At 55.3% G+C, this 20,897-nt stretch overlaps 2 protein-coding genes across 3 annotated transcripts; one reads left to right on the forward strand and one right to left on the reverse strand.

Annotated features, from left to right (window-relative positions):
• Positions 1 to 6,954: 6,954 nt before the first annotated feature.
• On the forward strand, positions 6,955 to 9,156 carry LOC309972962 (fertilization-influencing membrane protein; the record flags this gene model as incomplete). The annotated part of the gene is made up of 4 exons (XM_082856855.1): positions 6,955 to 6,961; positions 8,575 to 8,733; positions 8,851 to 8,938; positions 9,063 to 9,156. The coding sequence occupies 4 exons, from the start codon at positions 6,955 to 6,957 to the stop codon at positions 9,154 to 9,156; spliced, it is 348 nt and encodes a 115-aa protein (XP_082712981.1).
• Positions 9,157 to 10,122: 966 nt separating this feature from the next.
• TLCD3B (TLC domain containing 3B) lies at positions 10,123 to 18,541 on the reverse strand (the record flags this gene model as incomplete). 2 transcript variants are annotated; one of them, XM_082856559.1, is made up of 5 exons in its annotated part: positions 10,123 to 10,410; positions 10,724 to 10,819; positions 11,248 to 11,482; positions 14,101 to 14,184; positions 18,417 to 18,541. In XM_082856559.1, the coding sequence occupies 5 exons, from the start codon at positions 18,539 to 18,541 to the stop codon at positions 10,123 to 10,125; spliced, it is 828 nt and encodes a 275-aa protein (XP_082712685.1). The 2 variants fall into 2 exon arrangements, with proteins under 2 accessions (XP_082712685.1, XP_082712684.1); XM_082856558.1 differs by lacking the exon at positions 18,417 to 18,541 and adding an exon at positions 15,037 to 15,161.
• Between the last annotated feature and the right edge of the window lie 2,356 nt (positions 18,542 to 20,897).

Below are 20,897 nucleotides of genomic sequence, written 5' to 3' on the forward strand. Positions count from 1 at the left end.
GCAGCACCCCTGGCTGGGGGAGGGAGGTTCGAGAGAGCTTGAGCCCGGGGCTGACTTCTCAAACCTACCCGTCTGCTGGCTGAGGGCCAGGCGGCACCCGCCAGGGTCTGTGGGCCCTCACTGGCCTCCCTTCCTAGGTGCTGAGGGAGAGGGCAGCCTGTGCCCGCTGACGGGCAGGCAGAAGGCCTGGGCCCTCCAGACCCCAAGCTGTGCTCCATGGGGCTGGGCTGCCAGCCCACTCCCCCCAGATAGGTCCTGGCTCCACCTCAGCCTTGCCCACTTTCCTCTAGATTGTCCCTCTGTCCTCTTCCCAGCGCCAGCCCCTCATTCTGGGCTTCTGTCTGCCCTGGGCCCTCTACCCCTGAAGCTGCCCCCTAGGCCCCCTCCTCTGTCTTTCTGAGGCTCTGACTATCCTTCTGCACCAGGCGCCTGTCTGGTCTGGGGGTCACCCACCTCTTAGGTTTTCACTTCCCACTGTCCCTTCGTTCAGCCCCAGGATCTGCCCGCCTGCCTGGGCCCCCATCCGCTGCCATCCAAGGTGAGGACCCCTGCCTCAGATGCCTCCTCCTGAAACTGGCTCTCCAGAGGAGCCAGAAATTACAGCCTCCGGAGAGCTAAACACCCCCAGGGGCACACACAGGCTAACACACACTCACCCTCACCCTCTCGCCCCCGGCAGCCCAGCCCCCTGCACCTGTCTCTGCGCCTCCAACAGGTGCCCAAGCACTGGGGGGCCAGCGGGTGCGAGCTGGGCGGTGGCAGCCGGCGATTCCCAAGGCGGCCGGCGAGAAGAGCGCCGAGTCCGGCAGTCTGAGCCGAGAGGGAGGGAGAGCAGGAGAAAGTGCGGGGAGGAGGGGGTGAGCGAGGTGGAGGCGAGGATGCAGCCGGCGCAGGCGGCGCGGGGCGGGGAGGGGCGGACAGAGGCTGGGGAGGGGGCGGGACTCTCCCGCCGGCGCCCGCCCGGGCACACTTAGGAGCGCACACGGGTGCACACACATTCACGGGCAGGCTGACACACGCATCTTGCACGGACACTCCCGCGCACACGCCTGTGCCCACGTGCGCACACCACAGTCATGCACAAACCCAGACACGCGCTGGCACACTCACCCAGGAGAACTTCGCACACACACGCTCGCAGACACACGGGCTCCCTGCGCCGCCAGGAACCCACAGTGAGAACTGCCCGGTGTTCCCCAACTCCTCCCCGCGCCGCCCCCGCGCCGAGCCGGCGGAGCCTCCCTCCGCCCCTCTCTCCTAGCTTCCCTCCCGGGTCTCCAGGGCAGACCACCGGCCTAGTTGCCATGGCGACGCCGGCTCCTCCTCCCTCCCCGCCCCCTACCTCGCGCGTCCTTATGCCCCTCCTCCGCAGAGAGCGTTTGGAGGAGGGGGGGAGGGTGTTTGGCCCTCCCCTACCAAATATCCGTAGGGGCGGGGCCTGTGGGGGCGGGGCTTAGAGATCCGCAGTGACCCAGGAACGGGCTGGGGAAGGGGATCTGATTCGCCTACGGTCCCAGGTTTGAAATCTCGGGGTCTCGGACCCTGGCTGGGAAACCTGAGAGTCTGAGGCCTGAGGCTGTGGCTTCCCCCCACGCCTCCTTCCGTTAGTTGTTCAGGATTCTCTCCTGGGACCCAACCCAGCCCCCGAGGGTCCAAGTCCCCTTCTCAGGGATGGCATCTCCTTTGGGAATCCGCCTTCCCTCACCCTCCCATCTCCAGTTGTCCCTCAGGTGGAGCGGAGCGTGGGGTTTCGCTCTGAATGCCTCAGAGCCCTGCAGGCCTTCCTCCGCTCTCTGCTGTCTCTCACCTGAGCCCTGCCATCTGCCTGTCAGTCTAACTCCAGCCTTTGATCTTGACTCTCCTTTGTCCAAAACTTGCCAGCCCCCAATGACAAAGTCCTCACAGTGACCTGATTCAAGGCCCTTCAGCCCAAGACCCTGACTTCTCTAATCTCATCCCCCGTGCTCATCTTGCTGGCTCTCAGGACCATTACTTGCGGTTCCCAGAACACACCTGGATCTCTCAGACCTGTGGACCTTTGCTCATACAAGTTCCTCAGCCTGGAAGATCTTTCCTTTCTTCAGGGGTCATCCTGGACCCCCTCTTCCTAAGAGACTTACTGGAACATCTCCCCACCCCCAGCCCAGCCCCCAGCTTCCAGTGCTGTCTCTGGTTTGTCATGTCTGTTTCCATTTCTGTCTCCCCCACTACTGGGGAGCAGAGGCTGCCGCATGCTAGGCCTGGCAGTAGTTTGGCATCACTAAATATTGTGATTTTAGGTTGCATAGCAATGTGAATATACTTAACATTGCTGAACTTTGTGCCTGAAAACAGCTAAGATACAACTATTCATTCATATGTGTATTTTTGCCCCAATTATTTTAAAGTAATAGAAATGTAAAACCAAACTATGCTGAGATACCACTTGTCACCCATCAAATGGTGAAATTCAAAGCAAATGTTAACACACAGTGTTGGTGAGGCTGTGAGTAAATGGGCACCACCTCTGTAGCTGAAACGGAGCAGGACCCTAGGTCTTTGCCCCTCCGTGTCCTCAGCCTGTCTTTTGTCTGTGGGAAAACTTTAGCCAAACAATAAGTTTAGGGCTTCCCTGGTGGCGCAGTGGTTAAGAATCCACCTGCCAATGCAGGGGACACGGGTTCGAGCCCTGGTCCGGGAAGGTCCCACATGCCGTGGAGCAATTAAGCCCGTGTGCCACAACTACTGAGCCTGCGCTCTAGAGCCCGCGAGCCACAATTACTGAGCCCGCGTGCCGCAACTACTAAAGCCCTCGTGCCTAGAGCCCGTGCTCCTCAATGAGAAGCCCGTGCTCCGCAACGAAGAGTAGCCCCCACTAGCCACAACTAGAGAAAAGCCCGCGGTGCAGCAACAAAGACCCAATACAGCCAAAAATACATTAAAAATTAAATAAATAAATAATTTTTTAAAAAAGAATACGTTTGATCAGAGAAGTGAGAAAATGCAGAAACAAAGGAAAACAGTCCAGCAAGACTAAATAATAATAGTTTAGTCATTAAGCATAGTTAAGGACCCTTAGTTCCTTCTCAAGGGCTATAGATAATATTCTGAGCCATCTCCCGTGAGCTGTCTTGTAGATACTGAAACCCGCACCAGGTGGAAGAAGTTAACTACATGATGACCGGACTGTAGCCATGACATAAGCTCCCACAATTCCAAGAACTGGCCTCCAAGAAATGGGAACAAATCAACCCTGGAACTAAAGACTAAATGTACTTAAAACACTCAAGATGACACTGATCAGACCACCGCAGGACCAATTTCAACATGACTGTCAGAGCTGACTGTGCTGTTCCTGCATGTAGCCCCCTCCCTCCATCTATAAAAGCTCTTGCCCACTGATTGTCAGTGGGGGGGAGTTGCCCTTTGGACAGGAGTCCACCCTCCCCACTGGTTGCCAGCACCCAAAATAAAGCAAACGTTCCTCTGCACCAACCTTGCTCCTTTATTGGCTTTTGCGCAGCAAGCAGCCGGACCCCACTTTCAGTTACATAGCCACTGTCAGACTCTTTGATCCAAAAAATCCACTTCTAGGATTTGGCCCATGAGCAAAATAATAGAAGTTCAAGGCTATTAACGGCAGCATATCTTCAATGGCAAAAGACTGGAAACAACCTAAATGTCCACGACTGGTTCAATCAGTTATGAGAATTTCACACAGTGAAATAACATGCAGCCATGACAAGAAAGAGGCCCTTTATGTGCTTGTACAGAATCATCTTCACAATCTCATGGTAACTGAAAAAGCTAAGGTAAGGAGGCGCATGAATGGAATGCTGCCATTTGAGGAAAAAAAAAAAAGCTTTTATATATGTTTGTTTATTTGCGCATAAATTATTCCTGGAAGGCTGCACAAGAAAGTGGTAACTATGGTGACCTCTGAGGAGGCTGCTGTGAGGCAGGGGAGGGCAGGAAGAGGATTTATTTTGTACCATGTGCATATGTTACCTACTCAAAAGAATACACTAAAATAATATCTTTTTTTAGATAAAGGCAACCATTAGGTTTCCTCTGAGGTTCTCCAGGATAAGAAAGGAGGAGGCAGGACTAAGGGAGACACCGTCCAGGAGCGGGTGGGTTTGGGGAGAGGCAGACCTGGGCCTGCAGTAAAAGGAGGGGTGAGCTGGGCAAGAAGCCCAGCCCTGCTTCCTGCACTGCTTTCTTCTCCTGGGGTTTAGCTCAGGCCCAGCAGCTCACCTCTAGAAAGCCTTGTTGCACGAAGGCAAGGATGAGGCTGGAGTTCCAGCCAGTCGCAGGGGAAAATAGAGACAGTTCTGAGCCCTGGTTTGTCCAGAGGTGGAAAGGCTTTTCATCCATCCATTAAGCCAATAAGTATTTATTGAATACTTATTCTATACTGTGGTGCTAGGGCTATGACCAAGGTCAATGATCTCTGGCTTCACAGGCTTGTAGGGGAGACAGACAAATACACAGACAACTCCAGGGCAGTCAGACTGATGTGGTGACAGGGGATGGTCAGAAAACTCAGGTTCACTTCCCAGGGGAAGTGTCGTCTCAGCTGTGACCTGGAAGATGAGGAGGAATTACTGGGTCAAGTTGGGGCAAGAGTGTCCTAGGCAGAGGTGTGTGCAAAGGCTGGGGTGTGCCGAGGAAGGGAAGCTCGGGAAAACCCGAGGTGGGTAGGTAGACAAGAGTGTCGCAGATCAGGGTAAGAAGTTTCAAAATAACACAGGAGGCAAGGGAAGCCACTGGAGGGTTTTAAGTAGTGGATCCACTTGTTCTCGCTGGGGGAAGAGGGAATAGAGATCAAGCAGTCCATAGGTCGTTGCAATAAGCCAGATGAGACATAGGGCTGGCTTGAATGAAAGGGGGCAGGGCGGCACTGGAGGGGAAGGGAAGTGGATGGATTTGAGATTTAGGTTGGAGATGAGCCAACAGGTCTTTTTTTTTTTTTTTTTGACCGCACGTGCCATGTGGGATCTTAGTTCCCTGGCCAGGGATCGAACCTGCGCCCCCTGCAATGGAGGCATGGAGTGTTAACCACTGGACCTCCAGGGAGGTCCTAGCCAACAGGTCTTGATTATGGGTTTGTCAGGAGAGAAATAGGGAGGGGTTTGAGACGATTCCTAGGTTTTTGTGTTGAGCAGAGCATCTAGAGGAATAGTGAGCCCATTTGCTGCGATGGAAAAAAGGCGCAAGTTTGAGATGTTTTTGGACATACAGAGCCATGAAGCAGGAAGTTGGGTAGGGGAGTCTGGAGGAGAGGAGAGGGCTGGGCTGGAAATATACATTTGTGAGTCATCAGCGTATAGATGGTATTTAAAGCCATGCGACTGGATGAGATCACCTAGGGAGAGAGGGTATAGATAGAAAAGAGAAGGTCCAAGCCTGAGCAGCTCAGAGGAGGAGGAGTTGAGAAAACTGATGAGTGTGGCCCCCATGCCTGGAGGCAGGATGCTGACAGACAGAACCAACCATTAGATGACAGAAGTAAAAGGACAGAAGTGATCGTTAGATGTGGCAAGTTATGGGGTCATTGGCAGACCTGGCCAAAGTGGCTTCAGTGCAGTGGGAGGGACAAAGCCAGGTCTGAAGGGTTTGAAGAATACACTAAAGGTGAGGGAGCGATGACAGCAAGTGTAGACAGCCCCTTAGGGATTGTCTGTCTATACTCTGAACGATGTGCATCCCTGAGTTCTCTCCCCTGTGGTCCCCGCAGGCAGAGACCATGCCCTGGTGATTTCTATCTAAGCCATAAATGGAGCCCAGCACATAACAGGAGCTCAATACATTTATTTAATGGTTCGATGAATAAATGAATGGATAATTCACTGCTTGTGTCCAAAGGGCCTTTTCTTTTTTTTGGAAAAGGGGAATTTATTTATTAAAGAAAAGTCATCTGCGAGTTCTACTTAAGTTAGTACCCTTTACGTTAACACTTTGGATTGAAACATGCCATCTTTCAAATAACAAGTGGACTCTACAAGCAGCGCTTACAGGTCAATCCAAGTAGCGTTTCAAGAGCCCAGAGGGACACTGGAGGGAGGTGACCCCTTCCCAGGGTGACGACCTTGTCTGTAAACACTGTCAGAGGCTAGAGGCACGGCTGAGCGCGCTGCCGCCACAGAGGTTTTTCAGCAGGAAGATCCAAGCACGAGTGTGGGCTGGGCGCCCAACACCCAGGGTGGGGCCCCCTCCGGCCCGCCCTCCTCCGCTCCCCAGCCCAGGGCACCCCGGGGTCTGCCCGCTCTTCCCAGCCCTCGGCTGGGAAGTAAGAGGCCGCCCTCCTGGACCCCGCGGCTGGAGCGCGCGGCCTACGTGCAGTTCAGGGTCTGGAAAATGCGGGAGATCTGCAGCATGACTGGGCCCGTCGCGGCATCGTTCATCCACTGGGTGCTGTTCAGCGGGTTCTCGAGCATGTCTTCAAATGTTAGTAAGATTTTAGGGTTGGTCAGGCCCAGCTGCACCACGGGGTTATCCAGGATGGCCTGAAACAGAGGGCTGTCGCAAAGGGCCTTTTCTGGTAGAGAGGACAGCAGTGTTCTTTTGAGGCAACGGAGGAAACTACCATATCTACTCCAAAGGCTAAAGGCTCTGGACCCCTTCTCCTAGGACCCCGTCTCCCAGCTAAGCCCCCAAGGGCAGCTGCATGCAGACTTGGGGAGGGGGCCCTGGGCCAGAGCCAGGAACCAGGTTGAGTCCCTGCTGCCCTTCACATGCCTGCGTCATTGGGTAAATCACTTCCTCTTTCTTAGAAGAGATAAGTGTAGGGAAAAGAGGCCCACAGGAGCCAGTCCTGCAGGAGGCCCCATAGATGTTAGTCTGTCTCCTCTTTTCCCCCCTTTTTTTCTTTTTGCGCCTTTTCCTTGTTTAGGAAGCAGAAGCTGACCCTGACAAGTACCTCCCAGGGTTGCTGTGAGGAGAATGGTTGGGTAGTCCCTGAGGATCGGAAAGATGAAGGGTACGAATCCAGTGGAGGAAAGAGCCTCCTTCCATAGGACAGAGGACCTCATACACGCCACAGACACATGCCTGGTGTGGGGCATGTCATGGAACTGGGACTGTCAGAGGCTGCTGAATAGGCAACTGTGTAATAAAACCAAGGAGACCCTGAAGTGTCCTTGGGCTTGGGTGGGGCGGGACACATGTGTGACAGACAGGCCCACCTTCCAATCAGAAGGGAGCTAATTCTTAGCCCCTGGTTGGGGGGGGCAAGAGGAGTGAAAGTGGTTGTTGGGAAGTGACAAATAAGGGAAAAGCAGAAACTAGAAAGGGTAAATGGGATGGCCCTTGGGGGAGCCCACCCAGAGAGGGGTAGCCTGTGAAGGCTCTGTGCATGACCAAGAGACCTGCCCCGAGATGGGCCGGGGGACTTCCTCTGACAACCCCCATGCCTGCAATACCTTTCCCTGCAGCACCTGATACAACCTGATGGGATGAGGCGGGAGGGCCTGGAGCCTGGGAGCTGTGCCTTCCTTGGGCAAGAACAGGGAAACAAGCAGGCAGGCATAGACACTGCTGCCACCTAGTGGAAATGCCTGTTATTTGTCTAGGTTGCTAACCCCAGGGTTGTCCTCAGCTGAGCACTACGAGACAGAGTTTGGGCATGGGGGAGACCCCTGTGCCCCTGCATTTGAGGACACGAGGCAGGGGGTAGGCTCAGGGAGGAGGATACATGCCATTGGGAAGTGTGTGTTGCCCACATCACTTTGCCCATCTATGCCTTGTCTCCCTCTTCTATAAGATGAGGGCAGCAGTACCTACCTCATAGGATTTTATGATGGTTAAATGAGTCAGTCCATTTAAAGTACTTGGCATAGTAGCAAGTGCTCAATAAATGCTATCTGTGGTCAATCCAAGGGGTAAGTGGAGATGTTTAGGCCTGTCCCCCCTCCCCCCGCAAATCCACTATGCCTGCTATACGAATGCAGCTTTCCTTAGTCCCGGCTTTCAGCAAGATTGCCCAACCAAGTCCCCCTATCTGTAAATCCTGGGGCTTCCACTGTTATTGTTCTATCATCAGCATCAGCCCAAAGGCTCTGTGGGTCCCAATCCCTTCCCTTTGGATTCGGAGGCTTGGGGGGAAGGATTCCAGATCCTAGCACTTTCTCTCTCCCCTCACCCTAGAGTGTGTGATCAGAATGGCTCTGGGCGGTGACATCACAGAGCCCTCACCGCATCACTGGAGTGGAAGGGTGATGAGGCCGTGGCAGTGGGCGCAGGTGTGGATGTGGCTGGCTGGGCTGGGGACCGTAGAATCAGGTGGGAAGCTGTCCTGGGAACAGTGGGAAGGAGGAAGGCTGGGGTGTGGGGTTCCTGCCCCTGAGAGGCTGGGAGGCCAAGCCTGGGCTTTTCTCTTTGCTCTCCATGCTTCTCTCCCATCCTCCCTGCTTGGCGTGGGTCCTCTCATGGAGAGCTCAGCTGACCCTCAAGAAGTTCCTGGAACAAAATCAAGGCCCTCCACAGCTGTACTAGGGCTCTGTGGCCTGGCCAGGCCCTGGGTCTGCCTCAGCCTCTTGGGTGGGGGGCACGGGTCTGTTTGGCTCTTTCATAGACTTTGCTCTGGGTCCCCAGCACCCATCCTGGAGAATGCCAAGGCCTTGGCCCGGGGAGCAGAGTCTCCACTCTTCCTAGACAGACCTGACTTCTTTGATTACCCAGACTCGGACCAAGCCAGGCTCCTGGCCCTGGCCCAGTTCATTGGAGAGAGACCTGTCATCTTTGTTAACTCAGGTATGACCCAGCTTGAGAAGGGGCTGCCCTCCTTGACGGGGCCTGGAGGACAGCTGCCCTTGGCCCTTCGGTTGGAGGTGAGTCCAGGGCCCCTGTCTCAACCTCACTGTCTAGCAGGTTCCAACTCCATGCTCTTCCATCACATCCTGGTGGGCGCTCTGGTGGTGGCCTTCATCTTCCTGCTTTTCCAGTTCTGCACACACATGTAAGGCCTGTCCCCCTCCCCAAGCCCCGCCCACCTCAACCTTCCTTGGGAGAGGCTGAAGGGCCCAAAGCCCAGGGAGGCGGCGGTGGCGTGACCTCCCACCTCTGATCTCCACACCCAATAGGAGCTGTGAGAAAGGGGCCCAGAAAGCCGGTCGCACGAGGGCCCTGGACGCTGCCGAGTGCCCATACCCGCCCTCCTCTCCTGCTGATGAATAGAAGTCCTTGCCTCTTTCTCCCAGACTGCTCAGCGACCCAGGCCGGGGGTCCTGCCCTGTCCCGCGGTCAACCAGTCATCGTGCTTTCTATCCCCAGGCGCCTGCTCCCTTCCCAGCCCCAAAGAACTGGGTGACGAGGGCCTTGGTGGCATTCACGCAGATCGTCTTTATTAGCGGTCTGTAAAGCACCTCCCAGGGTCCCCCGACCCCAGACTGGAGGAAGCCTTGGGAGGTCTGTAGCACCAGGGACATGCCAGGGCCCGAGGGCAAGATGTGCAGCCTAATGGGGAAGGGACCAGGCGGCCCCCCACCTGCCCCCGGGGTTGCTCAGCACTGGGAAGGCTGGGGGGTAGCAACCACCTCCCTCCCCCGACACCCACAAACGAGTTTGCATTTGGACGAATTAATAAAATAAATAAGATTCCTCAGGCTGGCCTCCCCTGGAGAGGAGCAGTGGGGACAGCCAGCCCTGAGCGAGCCCACGGGCATTAGATAGGGTGTCCCCTCCCTCCCAGGTGACAGGGAGTTGAGAGGAGTTTGCAGCAGGGGGGCTGGCATGGCCTTGGCAGCAGGGCCTCCCCGACAATTCTGTGAGTCCTGGTCCCCTCAGGCTCCCCACAGCCTTGAGCCCTAAGCGGTTGGGAAGGGGTGCGTCTTCTTCCTCTTCCTTCGCTTCTCCAGGGCCCGGGGGAGGTGATGGAGACAGGGGCTAGGCAGGAGGGGGTCGACCCTCGCTCGGTTCAGGCACTGTAGGGAGAGGTCCCCTCTCCCTGCCTTCCAACTCACCTGGTCCCAGCCCTCAGCCCCCGAGAGGACATGTCCCCACCCCTTCGGAGTCCATCTGTCAGTTCCCGGGGGCTGTCAGGGCAAGAGGCCACTGGCTCCTCCCCCCACCCAGCAGCCCCAGAGCCCTGTCCCCACGGCGTAGGGGTGGGGTGGGGAGGGCCCCCGGCCCCCGGCCCCACCCTCAGTCCTGGGTCTGACAGGGGGAGGGCGGCCGGGAGCCCCGGGGCCGGAAGAGGCGGCAGGCCCCGCGGCAGATGAGGAAGAACCAGTAGAGCTGCGGGGCTAGGAGCAGCGCGGCGCCCAGGTTGACGTGGGCCGGGATGGCGAGCGGCACGGCGAGCAGGGGCAGGCCCGCGTGCCGCCCGTAGGCCCAGTACAGGTAGGGGAAGAGCAGCACCCGGCAGCAGAGGAAGCTGAGCAGCATCAGGGCCCCGTTCACCTTGTGCAGCAGCGTGTGCTGCTGCTTGTACTGCGGGCGGGGCGGGCAGACAGGGGCGGGGTGAGGGGCGGGGCGCCTCCGGCCACGCCCCCGGCTCAGCCCCCGGGCCACCTCCCCCCTCGGCCCACCTCCCTGCCTCGCCTTCCTCGGACAGGGGCCAGGTTAGGGGCCCCAGGCCCCGCTCCCCTCCACCCGCCCCCCTCCGCCCTGACGCCTCCCCTATACCCCGCCTTATAGCCCCGACTCTTCACCTGTCCTTTAAAGCATCTCCAATCGGTCCCTAAAACTGCCCGCCCTTCCCCGGTCCTCCTGTCACGCTCAGAACCCTCAGCGCCCCTCTCACCTGGATGAGGATCTTGCCAAGGCAGACGAAGGGGGTGCTGACCTCTGCCATCAGCAAGCAGCCTAGAAAGAAATCTCCCTTGCCTTGACGCCACACCTGAGAGGAGAGGAAGGAAACCGCCTGCCCTGAGCCTGGGTTCCTGGGCAGCACCTGCCCCCCCACCCCCGTCACTTTTGGGGATGCTTCACTCTGAAAGTCTGAGCACAGGTGAACAGTAGCTAAGCTGGGAGCACTAACTCACCGTATCCCTCCAACCATCCTGCAGGTGAGATGGTATTCCTGATACTACAGATGAGGAAACAGTCTCAGAGGCAGTGGTGTGTAACCACAGCTCCAAAGCACCACAGCTGGGTGCGATCCACCCTCTTGCTGTTTGGGGCTGGGCTGGAGCTCATTAACCCCTCCATGGGGCCCTCCATCCTGGGCCTGCCCTGCTGCTGGGACCTGGACCCAGGGCTTCCTAGGCTCCTGCAGTGCTGGCATGAGCAGGACACGGGGCCCTGGCTCTCAGCGGCCCCACTCACCACGGACAGTGGGAAGCACACGAGCACCATGACAGCATGGTGGAGGACCATGAGGAACTCCTTGTGCAGGTAGCCGCGTGCCGCGGCCCAGGTGCTGCCCGGGGCTCTGGTCCCCGCTTCGTCCCCTCCGTGCCCCTTGACCTGGTGCTTGTGCCAGTGACAGAGGAACATGGCGTAGATGTCATAGATGAAGTAGGGCACCGCAAATTGCGTGTAGGCAGAGGAAAGCCAGTGTCTGTCGGGCAGAGAGAAAGGGGGGTCAAGGAGGAAAGGGGATGGGCAGGGCAGTTGCCAGGTGCCGGGGTCCATGCTGGACGCATCACGGGAGTCAGATCTCAGGTGATATTCGTAACAACGCTGAGACGGAAGTGGACTCTCAAGTTGCAAGGGTAGAGGGTGAAAAACTTGCCCAAGGTCACACTATCACACAGCTGGTAAGTAGTAGGGCTGGGATTCAAACACCGACTGACCTGAGGACCCACCCAGGATTCATATTCATTCATTCACATTCTCCCTCTCTCTCTCTCTCTCTCTGCAATATGGTGGGAGAAAAAGGAAGAGACCAGAAGACAGCCACAGACCTGAGGGCCGAGATAGAGCGAGAAAACAAGCCAGACCAGATCTGAGAAACAGCTGAGATCAGGACGAATTACAGCAGAAGAGTAATTCTGGGAGTGGTGGGGAGAGAGCATATTGGCTGACATCAATTGACTGCTTATTACATGCGGGCACTATTCTAATATTCTAAATCTTTTACATGCACAAACGTATTTACTCCCCACAGAAAGCCTATAAAAAGTAGGTATGGTTGTCACCCCATTTTACAGGTGAGAGAGGCTAGGTAACCTGACCAAGGAATCAACATGAGAAGTCTGGCTCCACAGCTCTCCCTCTCAGCCCTGCTGTCCCCTAGAAGATTCGAGACAGGGGTCCCAGACAGGCCGCACTGGGGAGTTGGTGGTGCTGTCAGCGGTGTTCGCTCTGCTTGAATGTGGCCCCATCTCTTGTTTTTTCAGGTACAGCCAAGCATTATGGAGAAAACGCTGAGCAAAAGGAGTCAAGAGCAGAGAAAGTTCCATGCACTTAGTGAGTAAACAAAAACGAAAAGTGCATGAATACGCAACATTGCATTTTTCTTCTCGAGTCAGCACTTGAAGCACCTTCTCTTAAATCTGTAGTCCTGTGACAGGTCCGAGGTGGGGTGGGAGGTCGAAGAGGCAGGCCCAGGGGAACTCGCCCAGCTCGGTGGAGGGATGAAAGCAAAGTCAGCCAGAAGGGACGCAAATATGAGGACAAAATAAGAGCAGCTGCTGAAGGGAGAAGTGGAGCGAGACCTGAGGGCAGGGCAGCTGAGGACCAGGGGTGAGATGGAAACAGAAGGTGAACCCTGGGGAAGGCTGGCCTGGAAGGGGACAGGCAGCCCACTCTAGCAGGGATGATTTCAGGAAAAGAGAAGCAGAGGCCCATGCTGGAGTGTGTGACCAAGAGGGAGAGAGAGAGGAGAGGAGGCAGTGGCCCAGGTTAGAGACGAAGGGCAGGAAGGTGGAAAGGGGTCCCACTGGCCCAAGAGAAGTTAGAGCAGAGAGTGGCCTGGAGAGTCAGCCACAGCAGACACGGTGACACCACTAGCTTGTGGGGCTCCAGGACCTCCAGACCCTGGGCTCCAGTGTGCAGGGTTAAACCCATTCCCACCCTCTTCAGCAATTAGGTGCTCAGAGGTAGGAACAGCTGTTGCCCCTGGATTAACCCTGATCCTTCCCACCCACCTGAGGATTAAGCGGGGAGGGACAAGAACAGACTGGGTGGGGCGGGGGAGAAAATGTAAGAACTGAAAAGTGACCTCTGTAAGAAGGCGAGAGAAGGGAATGTGTGGGGATCCAGGCTCATCTTGGACCCAGGGGTGGGAATGGGGGGAGAGGACAAGAGGAAGCCAAGTCCCCGGGGTGGGGGTCTGAAGAAAGAGTTTAGCATCCACTCTGTGTGGCCAGAACTGCTCTAGGCGTTAGACACACACAAGTCAATTCCTCCTCGCAGCAGCCCTTCCAGGGAGGGATGGACCTCAGTCCACAGATGAAGGAACTCGAGGGAGACAGGGAATGTCTCTAGGTTGGGGCATCTAGACAATGTCCCTGGGGCTCAGCGCCACCAGAGGAGGGAACAGGACCAGAAGTTAAGCGTGGGGCGTCATCAGCACCCTCACCGGCAACTCTGCGGCGGCGGCCCGTGGGTCACCCTAGAGCTGCCCGTCAGCACCACGGACAGGGCCCCTCTCCTCCCTCCTCCTGCTCTACCTCTCAGGCCTGGGGTTTTGGCAAGCGCCAGGCACTGCAGCAGCTCCCAGTGCCAAATTTTGGCCTCTTCACCCTCCACTCTCCACCCCACTGCCTAACCATTGGTGGCCTTGTTTGTGTCATCTGTCCCTCTCATGCATAGAGCTGGGGCTGGACACCTGGATTCTGGGGGGAGGGGAGGGGTGAGCCCGACTTGAGTAGAGAAGCACCCCAGTTGGGTGCTGATTGGAAATGGGGTCCGAGGGGTGAAAGGGTGGGAGGAGGTACGGGAGGAAACAACCTTCAGAACCTGCTATGATCCGAGAGGCCGGGAAGCCTAGGAGCTGCTTTGAGAATCCTTTTTGCTCCCCGCTCCCTCTCCTCCTGGTTCTGACCTTTAAGGACAGGATGTGGATAAATTTATCCCTGGGTGTTGAGTTGCAGCTACTGCAGTTGACTTGCTCAGGCTCAAGTTAAGGGCTTGGGGACCACTGAAGGAGCCCCCTAGATGACCTGGGGCACTCAGGGGTCACACACACACAGGCTGCTGGAATGGGGGCTAAGGTGGTCTCATGGCACTTACTGGTCATCTATGATGTGCTTGCAGGAGGTGGAGACGATGTAGCCAGCTGTGGAGGCCATGACGGCTTGGACAGAGGACACTAGCCTAGGGAGGAAGAGGGAGCAGCAGTAGAGGCAGGAGACGCGCCCCTCGGTTCCTCCTCCTTACTGACCGGTTTCTGCACTTCTTGGGTGCTCCCTGCCCATCTTTCCCCAAGGCTGCCTTGCCCGGGACTCAGCCACACCACCTCAGGCTCCTGGACTGGCCCGGCTGCTACTCCTCGGTTCACCCATTCCTCACTGGACACTGAGTTGCCTTCCTCCAGGAGGACACCAGGGAGGTCATCGTGAGGTGAGAAGCTGCTGAGCACGAGTGGCTGATGACAAGGTGTCCCTTCCAGGGAAGTGGGGGGGCACAGCACAGGATGGCAGGGGGAAGCCCACGGGCCTGTTCTGGCACCGTCAGCTGCCCAGTCATGGTGCCGGTTATCCCATGGCCCCTCGGTTGCCTCTGATTCCCCCTGGTCACTTTCCCGCTCTCTCATTGCATGCCACCACGCTCCCCTCCCCAACTCTGGCCCGGATTCCAGGGTGTGCAGAGTTCCACTGTTCACTCCTCTGTCCCTCATTCCCCCAAACACATGCCCCGAATAATACACAGCTCTGTGCCCCTTGCCTTGCTCTCTAATATCCTATAGGGATGTTTTAGTCACAGGCCGGACCTGTTTTGGAGGGTGGGAGGGTGAATGGGAAAGGGAGGGAGAGCAGTCTGAATACTAGTAGACCAGATGGCTGGGCTTGGATGCGGTCTCCCGGGACAGCGAGTAAGGCAGTGAGGAGAGAGGGAAGCTTGGAGGTAGAGCCCACCGACCACTTCAGGAGCCCCCAGTCCCCACCGGGCCAAGGGTCCATTCCATCCCCATAGAGCCTGGGGTGGCGGGGAAGGGATGCAGTTTACCTGGCTGAGACAATGACCGCGTCGGCCTCCCCCCAGCGCAGCTGGGGCAGCCGCTGGAGCGTGTTCTTGGAGAGCAGGAAGAGTCCGGGGAACACCACCCCTCCAGCCACCATTGGGGTCAGCATGGTGCTCAGGCCTCGGGCAGAGAGCCGAGCGAGCGGCCGAGAAGGGACAGGGAGGCCGAGCTGAAGGGAGTTAGAGGTGGAGAAGGGACGCCAAGCCGGGGAAGGAGAGAGAGAAAGAGAAAGGGGCACAAAGGGGACAGGGCAGGGACGGGATGGGGCTGTCGAGTCAGACCAGAGGACCCGAGAAAGGGAGTTAGATGAGACTGGGGAAATGGGGAGAGACCGGGGACAGGGAGGACCCGAGAAAGGGAGCAGGAGAAAGCCAGCCAGAGGGTTGGGAGAGAGCCGAGGAGGGGAGGACCGGGTGAGAGGACAGAGGGAGGGGGTACAGGACGAGGAGGATGCGGATGGGGGAGGGGAGGGAGAGAGGCAGGTGGGGGGGGGGCTTACGTGGAGAGGCTGGGAGGGCCCGAGGAGGCGGGGTGGGAGGTGGGGGGTGGGACTGTGGTGCCAGCTCTGAAAGGGAGGGAGGGGAGACAGAGGAGCAGCCGGGCAAGTGGTCAGCGGTCAGCACGGCTCTCCCGCCTCTCGCTGCCGCCACAGTCCCCGCGGCCCGGCCGGGAGGCTGTACGGGGCATTATGGAGAGTTCGTGCCCAGCCCCCTGCCCCCTCGGTGGGGAGGGGGAGGGGGACGGGAAGTCGCCGGCTCGGGGAGGGCGGGGGAGGGGGAGGGAAATGATGGCACCGACCAGACACCAAGAAACCGGACCTGCAGCAGCATCTCCCCATGCAGCTCTGAACCACAGCGGCGGCTGCGACAGAGGTGGGGGGAAGCGGAGAAAGAGGGAGGGGGAGGCCCTTAAAGAGACAGCCGCTGCGGCAGGCACAGGGGCCTGCCTGGGAGGGTCGGCCTGGGAGGGCCAGGGGAGGGTCGTCTCTCCTCTTGGGGAGGGAGGTGGCCTGGGGCTCCTTGGCCAGCTGGGAGGAGGCCCTGGGCCCCCAGATGGGCCTGACCCCGTTTCCCACCAGTACTTTGCAAATGCCTGCCATTTCCTCCTCTGCCGAGGCCTCTCAACATGTGTCCCTCAGCGGCCTTGGGGTCCCAGCTCAGGGGCACCCACCCCGGCAGAGAGAAAGAGGATTCCCTGGAGGGGGGAGCGGGAGAAGTTGGTGCGTCTTGCTGTCTCTGAAGGATGAGTTTAAGGAACAGATGGGAATAAAAACACCTCAACACAGTATCCTTTGGGCTCAGAGACCCCCACGTCCTTCACCCCAATGGGAGGGAGGGAAACTCTGAGGTATATATACATGAGGTGCCTCTGGTCCCAACGCCGCCGCAAGACTGTCCTATGATCTCCTCTAACTATTGTAACAGCACTGAGGTAACGACATGTGTCCCCTTTTTACAGGTCAAGAAATGGTCCTGAGGCCTCCAGTGACCCTCCCCAAGGTCACATAATTCAGAAAACGCAAGAGACCACTCATACTCGGCGGCAGGGTTTGAAGAGGGTGGGGAAGTGCTGCTTCTCTGAAAGCCCACTTCAAGCCCGATGACGCCCCTGCCCGTGTCCTTCAGGCCTCCCCTAAGCCCTGGTCACTCTCTTTTTCTTCAGGTTTATTATGCTCCTGGCTCCCCTTCCTCTGCAACTTCACAGCCCAGTTTCCATGTGGGAAAGGACCCTGGGGATTGGCTGATTCAAGCCCCTCATTCCACTGCAAGGAAACCAAGGCCCATTGACTTGACCAGAGTCCCACTGCAGGTCAGAAGCCCCACCAGAACCACACTGGCCTCTGAGCTGCTTCTCACCCTTTCATGCTGCCTCCCTGGAATTTGGCCTTCTCGTCCTGAAACCAACTGCCCTGTAGACTTCTGCATGACGTGGGGCCCTGCTACCTAAACCATACTTTGGTTTTCAAGCCTGTCTTAAGATACGCCTCAATAGTAACGCTACGATTTGCCTTTGCCTGTCCAAAGCCCATGCCATCACCTCCCCAAAGGGATTTGCAATTTTGTGCTGCCCTCTAGTGTCGTACTGCGGGAACAGACCCTGGCCTTAGGCAGCAAGAGTGAGGGACAATTTTAGAGACAATAGTGGACCTAGCTTCCTGACCTCAGCGCTTCACTTAAGGGGAAGACGGACCCAACTTCCTGAGTGTTTACTATGTGCTGGGGACGGGGTGCGGTGGTTTATCTCATTCTTATTTAATCTTCCCAGATGGTAGTATCTTTGTTTTATAGACAGGAACCTGAGGCTTAGAGATTCAAAAAAAAAAAAAAAAAGACAAGAAACCTGCCCAAGATAACCTAGCTATGAGAATTGGCAAAGCTGGCTTTCAAACCCATGTTTGCATAGCTCCAGAGCCAAAGGTGAGCAAGGCCGCAGGGTGGTGCTGAGTTGTGGGGAGGGCCACAGACCTGGTGAAGGAGCTGTGGCTTCATTTTGGATAGTGGGCATTAAAGCAGATAGAGATGGGTTTTTTGTCTTCCAGACACCCAAGTAAGTTCTGCCTTCTGCCGGCTCCCTCTCCTCCCGAAGGTTCACAGTTATATTACTAATCGTTGTCAAATAGGCCATAGATGTGCAGCACAAGGGCCCAGGCCAGTCTATAAACATGTTTCGTTTGGCCAGTATGGTGTTGCCAGTATAGTATTTTCTTAAATTCTAAGTTATTTGTCAGTGTTTAAAAATTAGATTTCACATAAAAGCTCAACTTCTTTTAAGAAAAAAATCAGAAGGTCAGACAACATTGGGCCCACACTCAACTCCATGATGTCTGGCTGGAGCCGAGCTGCTGCTGCCCCCCACTGGATGGGATGAAAGTAGTCTGCAGCTCACACAGTCCCCACAGAGCCTACATCTCTTGTGTCACTTGCGGGAGTTTGCAACCCCTATTTTATTTTATTTTATTTTGGCCACATGGCTTGTGGGATCTTAGTTCTCCGACCAGGGATTGAACCCGGGCCCCTGGCAGTGAGAGCACAGAGTCCTAACCACTGGACTGCCAAGGAATTCCCTACCCCTATTCTACAGACGTGAGTTCACCTGACCCTCACACAACATCTCCACGAAGAATGGAAGGTGAGTATTCTTATTAAACCCATGGGGTTTACATGGGGGCTCTGAAGTTCCGAGAGGTTAAATGACTTGCAAGAGATCCCATAGCCAGTGTCTTTTGATTCTATATCTCCCACCCACCCACGCTCACATACACACATAGTCTGCTTCTGCTCTTATCACTAGCTCTTCCTGAAAGTAGGAGATCAGCTCCACCAGCCCTGGCCCCAGGAAGGATGCCCTCACCCTGTCCTCTTACTTGGATGCCACCAGAACGGCCTCTGGTCTCTCCATCCGCAGGTTGGAGTGATTCTGCAGACCCCAGCAGAGGAGAGCAAAGCTCAGCGGGAAGAAGATGCAGCCCAGTACAAAGAGCAGGGTCATGCCTGTCTGGGGTAGAGAAGGGGAGAAGAGATGGCTGTGAGAACACCTCAACACAGTGTCCCTCAAACCCTCCCCTCACCCCAAAAACTCAAGGCCTATGGGATCCATCTTTCATAACTGTCAAAAGCCATCAGGCGTAGCTCTTCCCCAATCTCTTCGAGATCCTTAATGCACTTTAAATATGCCTCATCCAGAGCAATTGGACATCCTAATTTTTGGTTATCAATCCATTTCCTCCACTTTTATTCATTTTCCCTGTAATTCCTGAAGCTGGCCTACACCTCCCAGTCCATCTCACACCTTAAAATTCCCTCTTTCTCTTTCAGCTCTTAAGTATGTGCCTGCTCTTTCTTAACTCACCCCATCCCATCCTCTGTCCCCCCACCCCAAGCTCTTTGTGTCACCTCTCCCCTCTCCTAGGTCCTCACCTCGGAGGGGCAAGGTGGAGGCTAGAGAGGGAGGCTGGTGGTTCTCATCAGCGCCCAGAACTCAGAAAAAAAGGAAGGAGGGGTGTTCAAATTGTAAAGATAACTGAAATTTTAAAAATAATATTTCTTTAAAAAGAAAAACTCAAAGCATTATCCCATTAAAGAAACAAACAAAACATGGGAAAACCTCTGAAAACATATATATTTACATATGTTATTTTTGTCTGGAAAAGCCTCCCCTCCCATCCACTCCAGGGAGGGGAGGTGTGAGGAAAGCCCAGGAGAGATGTAGGGAGTCAGGGCCTGCCATCCTGCACCCCTTAAGCAGCTTTGAGGGGACCTTCTCAGGATACAAGGAAAGCGTCAAACTGCAAGGGCATGAGGCGGAGGCAGCTCTACAGAGGCAGTTGGAGGGGGCAGGAACATCACCTTCCTATTGGTGGAATGGTGGACGGTTTGGAATATGCCGTCTTCCCATTGGCCCACTTCTTGACAACATGTGCTCTATCATACGCTTCCTGGAGAGTGCCTGCTGGGGGGGGGCGGCGGGGGGGCGTTGGGGGGGTAACCTTCTAACACAGAATTGACTAATTAGCTTTCGTTGATGGCTTGAAGCACAGCTAGGATTCTGGGGTGGAGCTGAAAGAGGGGACCGGATGAGGAGGTGGGGGAAATGAGAGCAGCCTAAGCAGTCATCGCTTTAAAAGGCAGTACAGGGTAATAGTTAAGATGGCAGTTCCTAGGGTGGGACCATCTGGACTTCAAATTCAGACTCCACGGATAATAAAAGAAACATACTGTATGGCTCCATTTGGACGACGTTCAAAACAGGCAAAATATCTCCTGTGAAAAATCGGAACAGCATTTAACTTGGGGGAGGTATTGACGGAGAGGACACCCCAGGGAGCCTTCTGAGGGGTTGGGAATGCCCTTATATGGATCGTGGGCATTTACACAGGTACGCGTCCTCAAGGCATACTCTGCTAATGTGTGGAAGTGCGGAGTTTTAACCACTGGACCGCTAGGGGATGCCCTGGAATTTTTAAAATGCTAAACCATCTTAGGCTCTTCCATTCCCTGAGCGATAGTTGGCCAGTCTCTGTGGGCCTGAATTCTTTCATCTGTGAAGTTGGGATAATAATAATGCCAGCTCATTAAATGCTAACTATATAGCATTTACTATGGGCCAGACACTGATACGAGTGCTTAAAAATATCAAGTCATTTCCTCACAACAACTTTGTTAATGGGGATTATTATTGTACCCATTTTACAGATGAGAAAACAGAGGCACGGAGACGTTTGGTACCTTGTCCAAGGTTACACAGTCAGGGAGTTAATGAGGTGGGATTTTTTTCAACCCTATTTTCTGACTGTATTGGTCTCTCTAATATTAAGCAGATATAGAAAACTCGTAAACTCATTTCCTAAAGAAACTGAATGGTTAAGAAAAAAAAAGAAAGGAAACATTGACTACAATTTAGACACGTCAGCGACATTTTCAGAGCTTATCTCTGTTAACTGTTTTACTTGTTTCCTCCATTTTCTCCCCTCTGGATAGGCCTTTGAAAATTAAATTCAAGGTTAAATCAAGAGCGAGATAAGACTGTTGAAGATGAGGACTCTGGTTGCCTAACCGGTATCATCCTTATCACCTTCTTTATTTTGTTGGAGACTGAAATACGCCTACTTAAAAAACTATATTTCCCAGCCTCCCTGGTAGTTAGAGGTCTGGCCAATGTGATGTAAGCCGAAGACATTATGTGGGGTTATGAGGAAAGCACCTTTTTAAAAGGCAGACAATGCAGTCAGAAAGAAAGAACTATAGGCAGCCCTTAAACATGTGAAAAGATACTGAACTGAGGTTTGAAACTAGGCAGCCTGACTGGAGTCTGCCCTGTTACCTTCTCTACTCCTGTGTAAGCTCAT

This window comes from Leucopleurus acutus (genome assembly GCF_964270905.1).
Source record: "Leucopleurus acutus genome assembly, chromosome: 16".
NCBI lineage: Eukaryota > Metazoa > Chordata > Mammalia > Artiodactyla > Delphinidae > Leucopleurus > Leucopleurus acutus.